This window comes from Nicotiana tabacum, chromosome 7 (genome assembly GCF_000715075.1).
Source record: "Nicotiana tabacum cultivar K326 chromosome 7, ASM71507v2, whole genome shotgun sequence".
Lineage (NCBI taxonomy): Eukaryota > Viridiplantae > Streptophyta > Magnoliopsida > Solanales > Solanaceae > Nicotiana > Nicotiana tabacum.
In genome coordinates this window covers 98,715,879-98,737,435 of record NC_134086.1, presented here as the reverse complement: position 1 = coordinate 98,737,435, position 21,557 = coordinate 98,715,879, and the positions used below count along the sequence as shown (strand labels likewise).

Here is a 21,557-nt window from a genome sequence, read left to right as displayed (position 1 = left end):
ATTGTCGTCCATGTTATTCGTTAACCTCAAGGCTGACATCTGAGATATGAGGGGAAACACCAGTATATACAAGCTGTGAAACACATGTAGTATTGGCAAGATAGTCGTCATTCAAAATTCAGCCAATCCAATATCATTACTATAAGGTGTATCCTGACCTCTCATGTACAGCCGCAAATGCTCCAATAGAAGACGTATTTCCTCACATTGTGGATGTATCTTATCTCCAGCTAAAAATTCCCAAACCATACCATTAACTTCAATTGTACTGCAACCTGCCTCTTTTTTTGCCCCTTCTCTCCTCATCCACCCCTTAATGTCTTCAACATCACTCCACCTTTTGTCGGTGGCATACAAGTTCCTCAACATAATGTAGATTCCATCATTCCACGGTTCCATCTCAATTGCCTTTTTCTTGACCTTCTCAGCCCTTGTAACATCTTTGGCATAACCACACGCAAATAGAAAGGAACTCAATATTATTCCATTTACCTCATAAGGCATGGTTTCGATCAAGTTTTCGGCTTCCTCCAAACACCCTGACCTCCCCAAGAGATCAACCAGACAACCATAGTGCTCAATTTGCGGAGTAAGCCCATAATTCTCCATTGCCATAAACCATTTCTTGCCTTCCTCCACCAATCCACCATGGTTACAAGCTGACAAAACACCAAGCATAGTAATCTCATTTGGCTTGTATCCTTTACTCTTCATCTCCTCAAACACCCCCAAAGCTTCTTTAGCAGATCCATTGACCGCCAATCCATTAATTAAAGCATTCCAACTTGATGTCTCTTTTACTTTTACCTCATCAAAAAATTCCCTGGCTTTTGCAATTTCCCCACACTTGCTATACATATCAACTAAGGCAGTGCAAACATTTGAAGATCTATCCAATTTCTTCCTCTTCACATACTGGTGAACCCAGTTACCCAGATCTAAGGCACCCAAATCAGCAATAGCTGGTAGCACACTAACAACAGTAACATCATCCGGCTCCAATGTCGTCCTCATCTGCAAATCGTGAAACAATTTCAAAGCCTCTTGCGGCTGTTTGTTTTGACAGTATCCACCAATCATTGCATTCCAAGAGAACAAATTCCTCACCGGCATTGCATCAAATAACACCCTGGCTTCATTTACGTTACCATTACTGCAGTACCCGTCGATCATACTAGTCCAAGAAATCACATTTCTCTCTGGCATTGCCTCAAACAATGTATTTGCTGACACCATATCTGCTTTCTTCACGTAAGCATCAATCATCACATTGAATGCAGCTACATCTTTCTCAGGTATTGCATCAAAAAGTCCTTCAGCAATACCAATACAACCACACTTCAAATAACCGCCAATTAAAGCTGTCCACGAGACTGAACTTCTCTCAAGCATTTCATCGAATAACTTCCTAGCAAAACCCATTTCACCAAGCTTCGCATACATATCAACCAAGGAGGTCGCTACAAACAAATTCAACACAAACCCACATTTCAACACATGATTATGAACTTCCAAGCCTTCCCACAACACTAATCTTGCACCACAACACTTGGAAAGGCTAGAAAACGTGTAGTTGTCCGGTTCAAAACTAGTATGTCTTAGTAAATCTCTATACAGAAGTGTTGATTCGGCGAATTGGCCAACTCCCATGTGGGACTTTATCATGGTGTTACTGAGAAAAGTGTCGTCCTTTTGGGGACTTGTGTCGAACACGCGGCGTCCATGGCTGATTCCAGCTACTGGGTCGCTGACGGAGAAGCTGGAAATGAGCTTGGTGAGGAGATTGACGTTACTATCAACGGCGTTTCGAAGCATTACCGCGTGAATACGGAGAAGGGTGGCTTTGGAGTTCCTTTGTTGGAGCAAAGCATGGCATTTTCTCTCTATTGTGCTCCATAGCCACTGGGTGTTTCTGTTATTCATTGATTGGGTTCTGGGAGTTACATTGTAGTCCTGGATAGTCAATTGTGTAGGACTTTGGATGTAATTTCGCGCTATTTTATAACGGCAATTATGCTTTATGGCATCCATCTATAAGGTCCTAGATAGTATGTGATTTTTAATTTATAACTTTGCTTAGCAAAGCTTAAACATATATATATAAAAAAAAAAAGGCGAAATGGCTTCTTGACCATCTAAACTTGCACCGGATTTGAAAGCCGATATATGAACTTTCGATTTTTCCATTTTAACACTTCAACTCAACCGATTACTTATAAGTGAACACTTTTGACCTTTGACTATGCTTATGTGGCAGCAACACAACTGACGTGGTCAAAGTGCGTGTTAATCACGCAGAAAAAGAGCGTCACTCGAATTACTAAACTGAAAAAGTATTAAAGCTGAATAAGAAAAAGGAAAAGTAAATGAAAGACAAATAAAAAAAAATAATAAGTCCTGAAACCTAAATCCCTCCCCGTAATCCCTTTCTTATCTTCTTCCTTACCCCCCCCCCCCTCAATTTCTTTCTCGCCATAGTTTCTTCCCGGTCCCCCACCCCCACCTCCTTTCTCTTCGTTGCGACTTTGAACAATCCCTTGGCCAGGCTTCATTTCTCCACAAGCTAATTATTTTAGCGTTGGTAGCGTTGGTTAGTCTATCTCATTTTCTTAGTTTGACGACAGGTATGGTGGTGACAGCGTTTCCGGCGATCTTCTTTGGCCGGTTGTGACTACAATATTACTGGAAATTTTCAGGGGTAGGAAGTAATAGGTGCTCAAGGAGGTCTGTTAATTTTTATTTTGACGAGTGCCACCAAGATGCCATTTTTTTCGATAAAAACCTTGTCGGAATGGTTTTGATATTTTTTTAGAAGATCTAATGGCTTATTTGGACTAATTTCTAGATTGAGTTTTGGTTAAGATATATACTAGGATATGAATTGTTCATATTTGAATATTTACCAGTGAAAATAGTGGTTGGGGAAGGGAACGTTTTGCAGGAGCTATGGTGAAGAAGAAAGAAAAGAGAACAAAAATTAAAAAAATTGATAAATTAATTTTAAAAGGGATGGGACCCAGATTTTACAAATGTCAAACAATAAATGGTCTTAGTATCTGACGTGGTATTCACTTCAGGCAATTGAGATACACGCTCTGAGGGAGGGGTTTATTATAACTATTTTTATCGAGTTGGGGTGCTAAAATGGAAAAACCGAAAGTTCATATATCGGCTTTCAAATCGGGTGCAAGTTTAGGTGGCCAAGAAGCCATTTCGCCAAAAAAAGAACATTTAAAAATACTGTCTCACATAATCCATACCAACTCATTGACCACTAGATCACACTCTTCAATACCAACTCATTAATCCCGAGATCACACCTTTCAGTACCAGTGATAGATTCAATTTTACCAGTAAAATTGGTTAAAATCAATTTTTCCAATACTCACCCCCCACCCCACCCCCGAAAAGGGGAAAAAAAAAAGAAGCCACCACCACAAAAGGTAGTTTTTTTTTTTTTTTTGGTTAAAAAAAAAAAAGGAAGCGAAAAAGTATGAAATGTATACAAAGCGACATGATAAAATTCAGGAACAGCAGCATCATATACGAAATAACAATGACAGCAAAAGGCCCATAATCATATCGATGCCTTGGACTAGTTCCGGGAGGTTGACAATATTTTAGTAAATGCATTTCATCAGGAACAAACACTCAACTCACATCCAAATGCTCCATGATTTCAAAGTGTATCTGGAGTTCAGGGAGCCTATTACCAAAATATAATCTTTCACGTATATACAATTTCCCCATATTCTTCTGAGTTGCTCCTCTGAGCAGCCGAAAAAACTCATCCTTCTCCTTCCGGATCCAAATCCTGCGGCCATCACACCACTGTCTAGGAGTTCCATGAAGGAAAAACCGAATTCCAGGGGCTCCTTGCATGAGGCGCTCAGAAATTTTATCAATGACATCTTGGTTGGTTACATATGCTCCCTGTGTGTTTAGACCAACATCTACGTAATGGAATTCAGCTATGCTATTTAAGAAGCTATCCTTAGAATTTGGAATGATCTGATCTTGTTGCAGGGAGGCAAATCCTCCATTTGTCACATTCTTATTTGCTAACGATACATCTTCAGTGAACTGGACTGGTGCAAAACCAAGCTCAGTAACCAGCTGGTTGAGTACAGTACCACCCTTACTAAATCCAAGTAGTATTGTTCTTGGTGTACTTGAAGTTGATGTAGAAACTTCAGCTTGATAGGGCTCTTTTTGCTTCCCTAAAATGACATTTTTTGCCTGCCAAGGCAGTAGAGTAAATTGTTTAACAACTGGAAATATGCAAAACCATTGCATGTGATGTAAAAATGTGCAAGAAGAAGTACTAATCGCCCTCTTTAAAGAGGCAATATATCACTTTCATTCCTAATATTCTGCATATGGACAAGCCAAACAAGGTCAAAATAAAGAAATGCATAAATGGAACAAGAATATTCACAAGCCACCAGAGAAGCAAGTTATAGCCTTAATGTAAGCTGTATAAAAAGAATAGCAAAAAGCAATTGGTGATTCATCACTTTTTCTTGCGAGAATTAACAGAATCAATATACTCTGTATAAATGGAAAAGTACTTTCTCCTATGTTTCTGTAAGAGGGATTCAATGGACCATACGACCTCCACAACCATCTCTGTCTTCCCACGAACATGTTTAGTGCGAGTTCCAGCCTAAAGAGCTCAAAAGACTTATTCTTACACTAGATGGTTGCACTAAATGGTCAAAACCTTCACTTTGGTCCGGGGTTTATTTAGGTTTTCGATTGAAAATTAGAGTAATATTTACCTAAAATACAGAGCCAAGATGGACATACATGTCACTACAAGAAACTGCAAGAGGAGGGCATCTCAGGCCAAAAAGACTTAAAATCACATTCCAAAACTCCAACGAGGATCATCACCTTAAGTTTTCTCTTTCAATACTGACTTAACAAAAAAAGTGGTACATTGTGATTACTGAAAGCAAGTCAAGTACTTGGAGCAATAGATAATTACCTCTTTCAGGCAATTCCACAAAAGCAAGACAGTGGTGGAAGAAGCAGGGAACCGCTCTGCATCATAAGATTTGGGCTCTCCATATTCATTGACAGAAGGGATAAAGTCCTTATAAACTGCAAAAGGCCCATTAAAAACTGGTGACTCAACAACCCAAGCATTGATAGAATTCCCAAATTTTGAAACCAAGATTTCAGCTATTTTTTGCAGGTCTGATAGCCTCTCAATCACTTGATTTCCTGTCCCTTCAACCTTATCTCCGTTGAAAAAAATGGCATTTGCAACAGGTACCTATCTCTCATACAAAATACAAGGCAATAAGAGCTGATGATTCCATTAAAACCAATAAAGCAAGCAACTTTACTGCTATTTGAATCAACATCCGATTCAACATCCGAATTCACGTATATCAAAATTTCCTTTTTCAGTGTCTACGTAACTCCACCTATAAACGACCCCAACTAATTTGGAATTGAAACGTAACTGAATGGATACATATAAACGACCCCAACTTATTTGGAATTGAGGCGCAATTGATTATGGATTCATCCAAATAGCTACATTGTTAAAATGTCATTTCTTTAAATAAAAAAGAACAGAAGAGTATTTGATTGGGAGGTGGGGTGTTTGATTTATTAAACTTTCTGCAGGGTCTAGGGTTTGTAAGAACTTACAGAGAGTGATTTAGTAGAAGCGGAAAGGCAAAGAGAAGCTGCAACTCGATAATATGTGCTGCTATCAGCGTACAAGGGCACCTTCAAGATTCCTGTCCAACGATCCATGGGAAAAACCCGAGCTAAAACTTTTAGCTCATGCTAATCGATTGAATTGCTAACGGGGAATTCGTTAATATTGGCAAAGGAATCTGAATCTGCAGCTTTCAGCGTTGGTCTGGTCGAGAACCCTCGAGTTTGGTTCGAGGAAGATTCGACTAATGGCAGTAAAATCTAGGAACGGGGTGGGACTAAATGTGACGAAATAAAACTTACAGGTTGTCTTTGAACAATTTACTACATTAATTTGCATTCCAATTGTTTTTCTTAATTACTACTCCCTCCGTGGCTAAATTTGAAGTTGAAGAGCCAAACAAGTTTTTCTTTAACTGTTTTTTTTTATTATATATTTTAAATTATTAACTATTGTGACTTATAGTACTTTTCACATAATTTTTAAATATGTAAATTTTATTTAAAAAACTTAAGATTCAACATCCGAATTCACGTTCAAAATCAATATCAAAATTTAGCCAATCAATATCAAGATTCAACTTAAATTTTTGAATCAACATCCGATTCAACATCCGAATTCACGTATATCAAAATTTCCTTTTTCAGTGTCTACGTAACTCCACCTATAAACGACCCCAACTAATTTGGAATTGAAACGTAACTGAATGGATACATATAAACGACCCCAACTTATTTGGAATTGAGGCGCAATTGATTATGGATTCATCCAAATAGCTACATTGTTAAAATGTCATTTCTTTAAATAAAAAAGAACAGAAGAGTATTTGATTGGGAGGTGGGGTGTTTGATTTATTAAACTTTCTGCAGGGTCTAGGGTTTGTAAGAACTTACAGAGAGTGATTTAGTAGAAGCGGAAAGGCAAAGAGAAGCTGCAACTCGATAATATGTGCTGCTATCAGCGTACAAGGGCACCTTCAAGATTCCTGTCCAACGATCCATGGGAAAAACCCGAGCTAAAACTTTTAGCTCATGCTAATCGATTGAATTGCTAACGGGGAATTCGTTAATATTGGCAAAGGAATCTGAATCTGCAGCTTTCAGCGTTGGTCTGGTCGAGAACCCTCGAGTTTGGTTCGAGGAAGATTCGACTAATGGCAGTAAAATCTAGGAACGGGGTGGGACTAAATGTGACGAAATAAAACTTACAGGTTGTCTTTGAACAATTTACTACATTAATTTGCATTCCAATTGTTTTTCTTAATTACTACTCCCTCCGTGGCTAAATTTGAAGTTGAAGAGCCAAACAAGTTTTTCTTTAACTGTTTTTTTTTATTATATATTTTAAATTATTAACTATTGTGACTTATAGTACTTTTCACATAATTTTTAAATATGTAAATTTTATTTAAAAAACTTAAGATTCAACATCCGAATTCACGTTCAAAATCAATAAGCGAAATTCGAAGGAACAAAGAGTACTATACTACATTAGATTAATATTACTTGTCCTTTAAGATTTTTGCATACCTCTTAAAATAAACTATTTCATAACTTTAATTATTAGAGTTTTTCTTTAAATTATTTTTTTTCTCACCCTTAATCGGGGATGGGATTTCTCCACTATTTTAATGTCCAATAATTCTCAATTGTCACTTAGATGATGTAGGCCATGTGTGCAGTTAAATTTCAAAGACTTGAATTTACTTTCAGTGTTTTAGTATTTTTCTATTTGCTTTATTAATTAGATACGTTTTTACTTTCTTTATTTCTTAAATAAAAATGGCAGGACATTTAGCCCCTCTTTTCACTTCGGTCCAAGTCCACCCCACCCCTAGAACCATGTTACCTTCTTTTTCTCCTTCGTCCACCTTTGTCTTTACATTTTTAGCATATTGTATTTGTTGCTGCCGCATCATAACCAAGCATATTATTTTTCAAACCCAAATTAAATTGTAAATCTTAAGTTTATGAAAATTCGCTCAATGTATAAATAAGGTGGGTTTTCTCTGAAAACTCCCTTGAATTTTCTTATACTAAGTGAATGAACAGAAAATGGGTAATTCAACAAAAAGGAGCAAATCGGACTTTGGGTACAATATAATGTATTTATAGCTACGAAATCTCAGCTACAACTCTAAATTCCGTGGCTAGTACCTAACAATAGCCACAAAAATTAGAGTTGCGTGACTTTTTACAAATTCGTAAAATTTCTTAGCCACAAAAATTAAATTGACAAAGCTAATTCCTCCTTTTTGCTAAGCTAATTATTATGGCAACAATTAGCTATAAATTTATTGCTACGGTATAATTTCGTAGTTAATCATAAGTTTTTGCCACGCATTAAAAGTTATTGTAGCAATAATAATCTTTTAGCTATAATAATTTTTTGAAACAAACTATTGTAGCTAAAATAAATATTTTTGCTTCTAGTTATAAAATATCGTGGCAATAGTTGATTTAAAAGCTACGATTATTTGACATGAAGACATGATATAGCAACAGATCTTTTGATATGATAAAATTTCGTAGCTAATCATTAGTTTTTGCTACATGCTAAAACTTACTGTAGCAAAATTAATTTTTAGTCACAATAAATTATTTCAAAATAAAATATTGTATCTGAATAAATAATTTAGCTTTAAGTTCTAAATAAACTGTTGCTATATTTGGCTTAACAATTATTTGTCATGAATGAGATAAACCACAGATTTATCACTATGACAAAAATTCATAGCTATTTATAAGTTTTACCAAGAATTGAAACCTATTGTTGCAATAATAATATTTTACGACTATTAAATTAGTTGAAACACAATCCTGTAGTTAATGGATAATTTTCCTTCAAGTTAGAAAGAAATTCCAAATAGTTGGCTTAATAGTTACAATTTTTTATCAAGAAAAAAATGAATAATGATTGATTCAAAATATCAATAAACTTTTATAGTTGACTATAATTATATATCGCACATTTGAGGTCATCTCCTATTGCTTTTTTTGAGCCGAGGGTCTCCTGGAAACAGCCTCCCTACCCTTCGGGGTAGGGGTAAGGTTTGCGTACATATTACCCTCCCCAGACCCCACTTGTGGGATTATACTGGGCCGTTGTTGTTGTTGTTGTTGTATGATGAACTCACCACTATAAGGTCAAATGTTTTTAAAAATGAATACTTTTGCTTCGAGTATGAAATTCATGACAAGACTTGGTCTAGAAATATTCGGTTATGAAAAATTAATTTCATAGACAAATAAGATAATATATATGTAAAAATTTTAAGAAATTAATTAAATTACAAATACCAAAAATTAAAATGCAAAAAATATCTTCAATCTTAAAATTGAAATTAACAAAGATTAAAATGGATGAAAAATAATCTTCTGTCTTAAAAAATTGAAACTAAACAGTATAAAACTATAATGGAAAAAAAGTATAGTAAAATAGCAACGATTTTGCAATGAAAAACAAAATTTATCGTTGATTTTTATGCTAACTAATAGCAAAAAAATTAGAAATAGAAATTTCCGCTGAAAACACTATTATTCATATTAATTTTTGCGGTTATTACACAAATTACTCCTATAGTATTAATCAGTTTCAGATACAACCGTTGTATTTTAAATTTAAAGTTATATCCTATATATTATTGAATTCTACACTTACACCCTCTATGATGTATATCTGTAATTAATTTCTTAAAATATAATGTTAAAGACAAATTACAATTGTAAATATTTTTTATGTACTTATTTTTATGATATTTTGAGAAGAGAAGAAATATTTTTGTTGAAAATCTTTATTGACGTCATTGATTAGAAATTAATAAATATTTTTTAAAATATGTATCTCTTGAAACTCTTAAATAAAAAATTAAAACAAGTTATTTATTTATAAGACTAGAATTTTGTGTATTTTGCATAATAGCTTTATCTGTCGAAGCTTTTACCTGTAATGATGTTACTCCTATTTTTCTAGAAATATTTAAACCTCTTATGTAATAAAAATATTGCACAAGTGAAATTTCATCCAACTAAGTAAATTTAAAATAACTTTGAAGCAGATGAATAAATAACACAAACTAAAACAAAAATGAGATATTCGTATTATGAGTCTTGAATGATATATGTTTCAAAATATAGTTATTATATTCCTTAGTCAATTGGGTGAATACAAGTTTTCAACAAAAATATTTATTTTCTTTTCAAATTTCATGAAATAAATACATAAAAGGCTTTTATTTATAATTTAATTTTTCTTGTAATAAGTATGTTTTAATATACTTAGTTATGGATATACTTCATAACTTTCATGTTTTAATTTATGAGTCATAAGAGCTGTAATCGTAAGATTTTCATAATATATAAAGTTTATAAGTGATTAGGGAGTTCTTCTTAACCTCTAAGATATATAAGCCAATCAACTGCTCCACCATCACCCTAGTGCCTAAAGTTGCTAAACCTACCACAGTCAAAGAATACTGGCCAATTGCATGTAGTACAATGTTATATAAAGTGATCTCAAAAGTTCTAGCGGCTAGACTTCAAAAGATCATGACATATATAATCTCTGAATCTCAAGCTGGTTTTGTTCCTGGTAGGAAAATTGCATAATGTGATATTGGCCCATGAGTTAGTAAAGTCTTATACTAGAGCCCAAATATCTCCCAGGTGCATGATTAAAATTGACCTCCAAAAGGCTTATGATTCAGTTGAATGAATATTTTTACAACAGGTGATGGAGAAGATTGGTTTTCCTGACAAATTTATAAAGTGGATCATGGAATGTATCAAATCAGTTAGCTATACTGTACTTATTAATGGAGAAACTACTAAACCTTTTGAAGCTGCTAAGGGTCTTAGGCAAGGAGACCCTATCTCACCTTTCTTATTTGCTATTGTTATGGAGTACTTGAGCAGATCATTCATTGAAATGGGGAAGGACAAGCTGTTTCAATATCATCCTAGACGCAAAAAATTGGGCATAGCTCACTTGAGTTTTGCTGATGATCTTCTTCTTTTTTCCAGAGATGATCTTACTTCTATATCCGCCCTACACCAATACTTTTCTCAGTTCTCAAAGGCATCTGGATTACAAGCTAATATGGTTAAAAGCTCAGTGTATTTTGGGGGAGTGAATCAGGATGTTAAGCAGCAAATTTTAAACTATCTTGGATTTGTACAAGGGGAGTTACCTTTTAAATACTTAGGCATCCCTGTGTCTTCCAAGAAAATTGCATTGATCCAATGACAACCCTTAATTGATAGAATCACAGGAAAGATTTCATCTTGGACTGAAAAAAAGCTCTCTTATGCTGGTCGAATACAGTTAGTCAAGTCTGTCATTTTTGGTATCCAAGCATATTGGGCTCGACTGTTTATTCTACCCACTAAAGTGTTAAAGATGATAGATGTTACGTGTAGAAGCTACATATGATCAGGTAGTAATACTATTACCAGAAAGAGCTATGTGGCATGGGACAAAATGTGTACTCCAAAATCGACTAGAGGTAAGAATATATTAATCTGATGCTCTGGAACAAGGCTACAATTGCTAAAGTATGCTGGAATTTAGCTCATAAAGAAGACAAACTATGGATTAGGTGGATCAATGCCTACTACATCAAGCATCAACAGATTCTGACCATGCCTATCCCAAAGCAAGCTAGTTGGATGGTTAGAAGAATAATAGCTTCCAGAGATGTCTTACAACAAATTTAGAGCACAAAGGATAACAAAGAGACCATCAGACATATATATCTACAACTACTGGGAGACTTACCAAGAGTGAATTGGAAGAGCTTGGTATTTCATAATTCTGCTCGACCAAAGGCTATTTCCAGTCTATGGTTAATGTTACATGGGAGATTGCCTACCAAAGATAGAGTAGCAAGCTGGGAATGCACATTGATCAAAGTTGTGTATTATGCCAGGGACATCTAGAAACAAGAGATCATTTGTTTTTACATTGTTCTTATGCAACAAAATTATGCAGTAGAATATGAAAATGAATTCATGAAGATCAAAGAAACTATAGTAATTGGAAATATCATCTTCAATGGATCATCAAGAAAGGAAAAGGGAAATCTAACCATGCCAACATCTGCAGACTGGTATTCACAGAAGCAACCTATGCATTATGGCTGGAAAGAAATAATCGTATCTTTGAAAAAGATATCGTCACTGTGAAAGTATAGTTCGAGAGATAGCTTATATTTGTAATGTTAGAGTCGAGCCTAAAGCTAGAATCCAATTACAGAAATACTTATTAGTATAGAGAGTAGTAGCTTGTACAGTCTTTTTGAGTAGATTAAGGATGTAGTGATTTCGTTGAGATAGTCAGCAGAGTATGATGTTGACTATAGTTTTGTAATGATCTCACTTTGGTGATTAATACAAAGAAAGTTAATTACCCAAAAAAAAAATTAGATTAAAAATTAAGAGTTTAATATGGTTGAAATCTAAGTCGATAAAAAATTCTTATTTTATAATTATTATCAAACAAGTCTTACCTATAAGTTTTAATTATAATTACAAAACAATGAAATTATATACCATTATTGTGTATATGCCTAATTATAACATCGAATTTAAATAAATATAATCGCATATCAATTATATTGCACAATAAATTATTTATTATATACCGAATCAAAAAATTAAGAATTTAATATAATTCATATACAAGAAGGGGTCATGTCTCTTTTACGACTATTATTCGATATTTTTATAAACTTAAATAATTTTAATATTATTAGGTTCTATCAAAGCACTGATAATTTAATATGGTTGATAAAGGAGTTTAATTATAAAAAAAATTAATCAGTATATCATAATTCATACTAAACAAAGTATTACTTGTGATTTTCTAATATAATTTAAATGAATATTAACTTTGTGCTGTATCTATTTACATTGATCACTAATTTTATTCAGTTTGAATATGCATAATTAATGATCTAATGCTATTTTGATAACTTAATAATTAATTAATTACTATCATAAATCTATTAAGCACTAATATTTTTTAAAATTAATATAATTGAAATAGGAGCATACAACAAACAAACAATATCATATAGAACGAAAGAAGCTCTAAAGAAAACGGTACCTTCATTTTATTTAAATAGTTTATTGTTTCTATGTTATTTATTACTATAAATTAAGTATTTATAATATTTTTCCTTTTGGTTTTTGGTAGTTTTTTTTGTATTACTTATATTTGTTAGCACTTACACTTTTTGCATTTAATGCATTCCTTGTCTTATTAAAAATTAAAAGAAAGCAAAAATCTATATAACAACAAGTAAAAAAACGACAAAGGCCCAAAGCAAAATCCCTAAAACCTAACTTACTCTGACCTCCTCTCCCTCCCGCCGCCACCTCCCCTTCCCCACTTTTCTATTTTATTCTTTAACCATGGCTAAATGTCACGACCTAATTTCTCCTCCGTTGGATTTCGTGACGACACCTGATCTTAAGGACTAGGTAAACCTAATATTTACGGAAGAACAACAATAGTAAATAATATCTTAAAGTTCTTCTGAAATGAATCATTTATCAAATGAATATATTCCCAAAACCCGGTAGTACAAGTCATAAGCTCTACAAAGTTAACTACCACTTCTAAATATAACTGTTCGGAAAAGAATGAAAATAGTTGAATACAAGTAAGAAGATGACTCTGAAACCTGCGACGCAACATCAGGTTTACCTCGAGTTTCCTCAGCAATGATTCGCACAACTACTAACAATCGATACCTGGATCTGCACAACAAAAAATGTGCAGAAGAGTAGCATGAGCACACCACAGCGGTGCCTAGTAAGTATCAAGACTAACCTCGGTGGAGTAGTGACGAGGAACAGTCGAGACACCTACTGGTCTAATAAACTAAACAAGTATAAGTGTAGAACAACAGAGCATAATATCTATACAAGGACTACGCGATATGGCTAACAACACAGTAATTGCATTAAGGAAAGAAAACAACAAGTAACAGCGGAACACCGTAATAAGAATACAGAAAAGTGAATGGAAATGCAACCCAACTCCGAAATCATAATTACAGCAAAGACAAGTCATAACTCAATAACTACAACAACTTTCATATTTGGTCTTAGCTAGCAAACTTCAATCAATTAGCCAAATCATCCAAGTGATAAAAATGCTTCGAAATACTTCGTTCCAATAAATATTTTTCCAAAATAGTTCTTTCAAAATAAATACCTTTCTAATATAATTTTCTCGAATAAATATCCTTTGAATATAAGTCACCCTGTGACGCCTGATCTCAAAATCATATAATACGGGTCTCAATACCTGAACCCTGACACTTGGTATCATGCACCCTCATCACATCACATAGTCATACTGACAACTCACATACCAAATAGAGTCATTCTCACATTGAAGACAAATAAACAATGGTGTGCGTCTACACTCGACATTACCAAGAAGCTTCCTATCTGATTAGGGTGCTTAGCCACGTATATGCTTGTGCAGGTGTCCTACCATAGTTCATACTAGCTAGTAAGTGTAAGGAATAGAACGGACAACACATATATTGTTTACACAAGGATAGGATCAATGAAAACAATAGCTCAGAACACAGAGATGGAAACAGGGGGATCTACCGGGATATAGTCCCGTAGTCCCAAACGTAAATATACAGGAGGATCTACCGGAATACCAATTCGTAGTCCCAAAGTAAATATCCAGTACAGGAGGATCTACCGGATGTCGTCCTTTAGTCCAAAATATAAATGTGCAGGGGGATCTACTGGAATACCAATCCGTAGTCCCAAAGTAAATATCCAATACAGGGGGATCTACCGGGTGTCGGCCCGTTGTCTCAAATATAAATGTTCAGGGGGATCTACCGGAATACTAATCCGTAGTCCCAAAGTAAATATCCAATACAGGGGGATCTACCAGGTGTCGTCTCGTAGTTCCAAATATAAACATGCAGGGGGAGCTACCGGAATACCGATTCGTAGTCCAAAAGTAAATACGCAGCGCAACCAACAGAGACAAAAGTTATAGCACAATAGAAGGCTCGTACATTATCACAATACGTATAACAACAACAATGACAATAATACAAGACAAGATAAGTAAATCAACTCAAGGACTGTAAATCACAAGGAAACAGTAGAACCAGCTCACAAAGAGTAACCACAAAAAAGAATGCTAACATAAAAGGGACAGTTCAACAACGGGAAAACTAACATGTAACGATGATTCCACAATACACAAGTCAATAACGAGGAAATCAACACGAGTCAAGTAGTCCCAAATAAGAGCAAGTCTACGAAGATATAAGTTATCTAAACTCCTTTTAAGATTGGACAATTTCGAGAATATTCGATAACTCAATTTAAGGAAAGATGATCTTAGCTTCACTTAAGACTAAACAATTTCAAGAGGGATAATAATAATTCTCAAATAATACAAGCAGCTATGAAAAAATAGCATGACAATAGGAGAGGCGAAATTCTTCAATTAAATTAAATAGGAGTCAATTAGGCAATAAGAGTGAATCATGAAGCAATTAATTCCAATTAAGCATGTAGAGGTGAAACTAGTAAATAGGAAACTCAGTCATGTCAAGAACACGTCCATACATAGTAAATAAAAAGACCTAAGAACCTTAAAAGGCCAATTTTTCACAATTAAGTCTGAGCACGCACTCATCACCTCACGTACACGAACTACAGTCAACATAGAAGACTCAAATCTTAAGGGGAAGTCCCCCACACAAGGTTAGGCAAGATGCTTACCTCAAAGACGATAAACCGATACTCTAAAATGCATTTCTCGGGTGAAAAGACCTCCGAACGGCTCAAATCTAACCAAATACGACTTGAATACATCAAACTATGCAAGAGAAAATAATTTCAATTAACAAAACTATGATTCTTATACAATTTGTACAAAGTCAACAAAAGTTAACTCCCAAGGCCCGCACCTCAGAACCCGACAAAATTTACAAAAATCGAATACACATTCCGATACGAGTTCACCCATAAAATTATCCAATTCCGATACCATTTGGTCATTCAAATCATTATTTTACATTTTTTTTGAAAGATTTCATAATTTTTCCCAAATTTTCCTTTAGATTCTCATGAATTTGATATTAAATCTAATATATAATCACAAAATATAGTTGTAAATTGATTAGAGACACTTACCCAATGATTTGGAGAAGTTTGGGTCTTTGGAAAATCGCCCATGGAGGTTTAGGGTTTGAGAAAATTGAAAAATAGGTGAAAATCTCGTCAAAAACCTCACTTAATATGCCTCAGATGTCGCATTTGCGAACAAAGCAGGGATGACAGAAGTTGCATTTGTGACAAAAAGTTCGCATTTGCGAACTGGGCATCGCAAATGCGATGAAGAAGTTCGCATTTGCGAACACACCAGAAACCAACAATTTTTCCCGACATGAAAATGAGCATAACTTCTTCTTACGATGTCCAAATTCGATGATTCTTTTCCTATGGCTCCGTAATTTTGATATGGATCTAAAGGTTCAAACAAAACTGAATTTGGATCTCATTTTCTCAATGTGATATTATTTTTTCTTGAAAAAACGACGATGAAGCATCCAAAAACAAGCGCAACATAGCCTAAACCTATCCGAAACTCACCCAAGCCCTCGGGGCTCCAAATCAAACATGCACGCAAGTCTAAAAATATTATACAGACTTGTTCGTGCGATCAAATCATCAAAATAACATCAAAAACTACGAATTTAACCTCAAAACTCATGATTTTCTCAAGGACACTCAAATTTTCTAATTTTTCAACCGGACGTCCAAATGACGTCAAATCAATTCCGATTCTCACCAAATTTTACAGATAGGACTTAAATATCATAATAAATTTGTACCGGGATTCGGAACCAAAATACAGGTCCGATACCAACGAGTTCAAACATTAATTTATTTCTTTATTTTCTTTAAAAACCAGCACAATAATATTTTTCAAAAATTGTTTTCTAAGTCTAGGGACCTCGGAATTCAATTCCGGGCATACTCCCAAGTCCCATATTTTACCTCGGACCTCTCAGGATCATTGGGACACAGATCCGAGTCCATTTACTAAAAATGTTGACCAAAGTCAACTAAAAACTAAATTTTAACTCTAGAAATTACTATATTTTTCATATTTTCACATAAACGCTTTCCGGCTTCACACCTGGACTGTGCACGCAAGTCGATACACATAATATGATGCTGTTTGTGACCTCAAACTGACAAACCGGATGCAATTGCTCAAAATGACCAGTTGGGTCGTTACATCCTCCTCCACTCATCGAACCACTGCATGAGCTCCTCATACATACACCTGGGGGTGATTCCCCATCATCCAACCTATACAGAACTGACAATGCAACTTAACTAAAGGTCTCATCTCCTCCTTAGTTCAAAACCTTAGAACATGACCCAAACCTCAACATCTGAAATTCATCATAGGACCCGAATTCCACATCATCATACTGAACACCCCAAACAAGCTGAATCGAGCCAAAAATTCCAATCCAGAATACAATCACATACTGTTCCACACAACTCACTTACTCGAAGCAATAACCTTTGACCACCATAGCTGCTTAAATAACATCTTGGATGCCGTCAATATACTTCACATTAAATTCAACCTTGTTCCAGACTTCCACAACACTACCTGTGATAAAGAGACATGCGAAAACTCATAGCTGCCCATGAAGTCAATAAGTCACGAAGCTCTCCCGCCCGCCAATGGCCATTACCCAAATCTTAGCAGAAACACCCTCTCACTTCCAAACACTCCCTACCCCCAATACCATAGCACTAAACTCAGGTCTAAGAACCTTATCTCAGCCAATACAAGCAATCCAACTAACAATTCATCATGGAACCACATAGATTCTTACACTACACAATTCGTACACCAAATCAGCAATAACTCAATTATGCAGCACAAATAAAGAAAAACAAAGTAGAAGAATTATCTAACAAGTACAACATGTGTGACAACAAAAGTATAGGTTTTTCATCAAATCGTCCCATAGAGGGAAGACACAACACCAAATAAACACAAGGAAAGGGTATCCCACATAACATCCGCTGCGGTGTGCAGCCCGTTCCCAAATACTCATCAAGCTAAAATGCTCGGGCTCACTGAACATATGTGTGAGCACGTGATTTTTGCCCTATGAGAACTACTCCCAAAAAATTCAAAATAAAATGGTTTTTGTGTTGTTTGTAATTTGTGTATTTTGTCTATTTTCTATTTTAAATGAGAAAAATGCAAAAAAATATGTGTTGCATGTGCATTTAGGATTTAATTTTGCAAATTAGGATTTAATTTTACAATTTAGGATTTAATTAAGCAAGTTTGTTTTACAAAAATAGAAAAATCACAAAAAATATATGCTTTGAATTTTTAGCATTTAATGTCCGAATTGTGTAATTTTATCTTTATTTGATGTTTAATTTCGTGTGATAGTTATTTTTAAGAGTCAATATTTTAAGTTAATTGTCGATTTTATAATTTAATTAGCATTTTTAGTTTTGTTGTTGAAAAGAAAAATTGAAAAAAAAATAATTAAAATAAATAAGAAGAGGAAGATTCAGTTGGGCCAATTTGGCCAAGCCCAAATCCTTATAGCCAAACCTGGCCAAAAAAGCAGCCCAATACCCGCCCAATCCAGTCCATCTCAGGGGCAAACCAAACGATGTCGTTTAGTAGCGCTCAATCTAGGCCGTTGATCTCAGCTGATCAACGGTCCAGATCAACTCCTCTTTCACCCGACCCGTTCCCATCCAAGACCGATCCGGTCTCGAGGGTAAACGAAACGACACTGTCTCCCTTAAATGAACTAATCCAGGCCATTGATTATGCCTGATCCAACGGCCAGGATTAGACCATCCCCTCCGTATATAAACCTAACCCCTCTCCTCACAGCCCCCCTAAGCCATATCCTGTTCATCGTCTCTTTCAGAGACGAACCCAAGCAACCCTCCCAAACCCTAGCCGCCCTGAAACCCCTTCGCTTGAAAGCCGACGGCAACAACGCCGGTGACCACCAAAATAACACCCCTGAACCTCCTAACCACCCTCTCCACAAATCCCTTAACCGTTTTGCTCGAATCAGACTCCAGCTTCTTGAATCTTCAATCGAAGATTCGAGCAAACTTGAAACCCACCCCAACCAATCCCAAACTCACACCAAGGCACCCCCTGACCACCCTCGTTATAGATTTGTTAACCGTTTGCCTCGAATCAACCTCCAGCTTCTCGAATCTTCAATCGAATATTCGAGCAAAACCTAGACCTACCCCAATCTGCCTTGAACTCACACCCTGGCACCCCATGACCTCCCTCATGACCAAACCACCGTTGGTTTGGTTCGAATCTGGCTAGAAACACTCGAACCCCAAATCGAAAAGTAAAAACCCTAGAAAAAAACCAAAACTGGTTTCTGTCCGAAGTTCAAGAGGTTTTGGGTGTTTAACTGACCTTAGTCGAAGTGTTCTCAGATGAGAACACTCGATTAAGGTTCGTTTGACCTAAAAAAAAAGATCAAGTATGTGTTGATTCAAGTCCGTCTATTCTTTGTTCCATTTTAAGGTATTTTTCTTATTTTTTCTTTTATTCTAGTTTTGATATTTTAAATGTCTGTTTATGTGTTTAGTATTGTTATATTAATTTTTCAGTTATGTCAATTGTTCTGTTCTTCTCCCTCAGACCTTTTTATTTGGTCAAATTTGTTTCTGTTCTTTGTTGCGTATAATTATAGGTTGTGTAATCAATTCAAATAAGTTTCGTCGATTAGTTAAGCTTTATTACAAATCCATGTTCTTGTCATTGTTACTTGAATGGCCTGATTATCTATTTCTGAGTAATTGCTGTCAATTGTTATAGACAATTGGTTAATTAGTTTTCGTCGATTAATTCGTTCTTGTTTGTAGACCAATAAGCTCGTCAAATGGTTATTGTGTATGCTTGATCTGTGGACACTTAGCTTCAGGGCATTGTCAATAGACTGACAATGAACCTGCATTCATGTTACCTGCATTCATGATCATTTTGATTCAATTTTCAGTTTCAGTTATAATGATTCTGTTGAGTTCTGTGTTGTGATTCAAATTCAGTCCATGGGTTTCAATGGGAACTTGACCTTAATCATTCAGTTTGTTAGGAGAATTGGATATAGCTGTTAATCAAATTAGTTTTAGATAATTGCTAGTTTGAACAGATTTTAGAATTAAAAGTTTTAATACAGTTGAATAATTGTATTGAGGCAGTAATATTAAGGGGCTTCAGGGTGATTTGGGAATGAAACAGTTAGGATAATATTTTAATGTTAGCGTTTTGTAGTGGGATATTAATGTCTTTAAATTAATATGGTAATGGGGGGCTAAAAATAAGGAAAAGTTTTCCTTAGTGGGTTTTAAAGTGGAATGATTCAGATTTTAGTGGGAGAAGGGGGTCGGGCAGTAAGTTTGAAAGGAGGGTAGGTCTGTATAAGAGGGCAGAATGAGATCTGTTGAAGGGGGACTGGGAATTGAATTCTGAAAGCTGAAAAAGTTGAAAAAGAATAGCTATTTTTTTTGCCTGGTTTAGGATATGAAATTAGTTAGAACTTTCTTCCTTTTACTTCTGCTTTATACCTGAGAAAGTTTATAGTTGCTGGTTATTTGTTGCTGCATTGCTGTTGCCACTTCTGTTTGCTGGGAACTCTTCTTCTTTCTCTTCTTCTTCTTCTTCTTCTTCTTCTTCTTCTTCTTCTTCTTCTTCTTCTTCTTCTTCTTCTTCTTCTTCTTCTTCTTCTTCTTCTTCTTCTTCTTCTTCTTCTTCTTCTTCTTCTTCTTCTTCTTCTTCTTCTTGTATTGTCAATACTAGGTGCATGCTTCGAACTCCCTTGATGTAGTTCCTTGAAGTTCATAAAAATGGAAATATTCACAGATTTGTGTTCTTTAGTAGGCTGTCTGTTGTTTATAAACGGATGAATTGTTAGTGAGATATACCTAGTCGATATTGGTTATGTGTTTTGTATTATATGAATAGTGGAGACATACGAATTGTAATTAAGAGCTAACTAAACTGCTATGCTCACGTTGACATGCTTTTAATTTACAAAATTCAACTGCCATGCTCATGATGACATGCTATTAGTTTACAAATTTGAGCTGCTAGGTTGTCAGTTCGCCTTACCTAAATATGATTTGAGCTAGAGTTTGTGGTTATAACTGTTGCGTCGGTATTTTAGGAGTGAGCTTACTTAAAGGATGATTTTGTGATTGTTGGCATTAGAACGTATTCAGCCATTGGTTAGCGTATCTGTTTGTTGGTGATCTTAAGGTAGAACTCAATTGTCATAAGGTTTTGTTGGTCTTCTTGATTAGTTGGAAGTTTGATTCCTATTATTGCTCCACCTTGGTGACTGATTGAAATATGTTTGTGATTTATTGCTTACTGCTAATTGACAAAAGGGTACACTCTATTGTTTTCATTTCTATACCATGTTCTTTCCAGGAGTCCAGGCAACAAAATCCATTAAAAGGAAATATAACAACCCATTTATTATGCTTGAATATTAGTTGATTATTGTTACAAAAAAGCTTATGTCTAATAAGTGACGAAAACAGAGGCGAACGAACTTGAGATTTTCAATGATGTCATATAATATTTGTTTGGTTGTGCTGATTTTGGTTATGAATTATTCTGTTAATGAGCCGTTTCGATAATTGTTTAAAGCCATAAGGCCATTATGAAATAAGGAATGTATAGCCTTGCAACTCATTTGGGCCAGCTGCCAGCCCAATGCCATTTCAGCTGAACGCTTAGCTTCAATTTAACACAAGATCAATAGCTATTAAGTTAGCTTGAACAT

General features: G+C 35.1%; 3 protein-coding genes across 3 annotated transcripts in view; all 3 read right to left on the bottom strand.

Annotated features, from left to right (window-relative positions):
• Window positions 1–111: 111 nt before the first annotated feature.
• Window positions 112–2,069, bottom strand: LOC142161639 (pentatricopeptide repeat-containing protein At2g44880-like). Its single transcript, XM_075217384.1, has one exon. It carries the CDS (start codon window positions 2,029–2,031, stop codon window positions 112–114), a length of 1,920 nt encoding a protein of 639 aa, XP_075073485.1. The 5' UTR covers window positions 2,032–2,069.
• A 1,414-nt stretch (window positions 2,070–3,483) lies between these two features.
• On the bottom strand, window positions 3,484–6,814 carry LOC107804637 (uncharacterized). Its single transcript, XM_075217385.1, has 3 exons — window positions 5,665–6,814; window positions 4,991–5,281; window positions 3,484–4,239 (listed from the first exon to the last, which is right to left on the bottom strand). The coding sequence occupies exons 1-3, from the start codon at window positions 5,770–5,772 to the stop codon at window positions 3,652–3,654; spliced, it is 987 nt and encodes a 328-aa protein (XP_075073486.1). The 5' UTR covers window positions 5,773–6,814; the 3' UTR covers window positions 3,484–3,651.
• A 4,448-nt stretch (window positions 6,815–11,262) lies between these two features.
• LOC142162194 (uncharacterized) overlaps window positions 11,263–21,557 on the bottom strand; it is a 51,337-nt gene continuing 41,042 nt past the window's right edge. Inside the window, exon 2 of the mRNA XM_075218517.1 lies at window positions 11,263–11,375. Coding sequence (XP_075074618.1) covers window positions 11,263–11,375 — 113 coding nt within the window. The remainder of the gene's footprint in view (window positions 11,376–21,557) is intronic.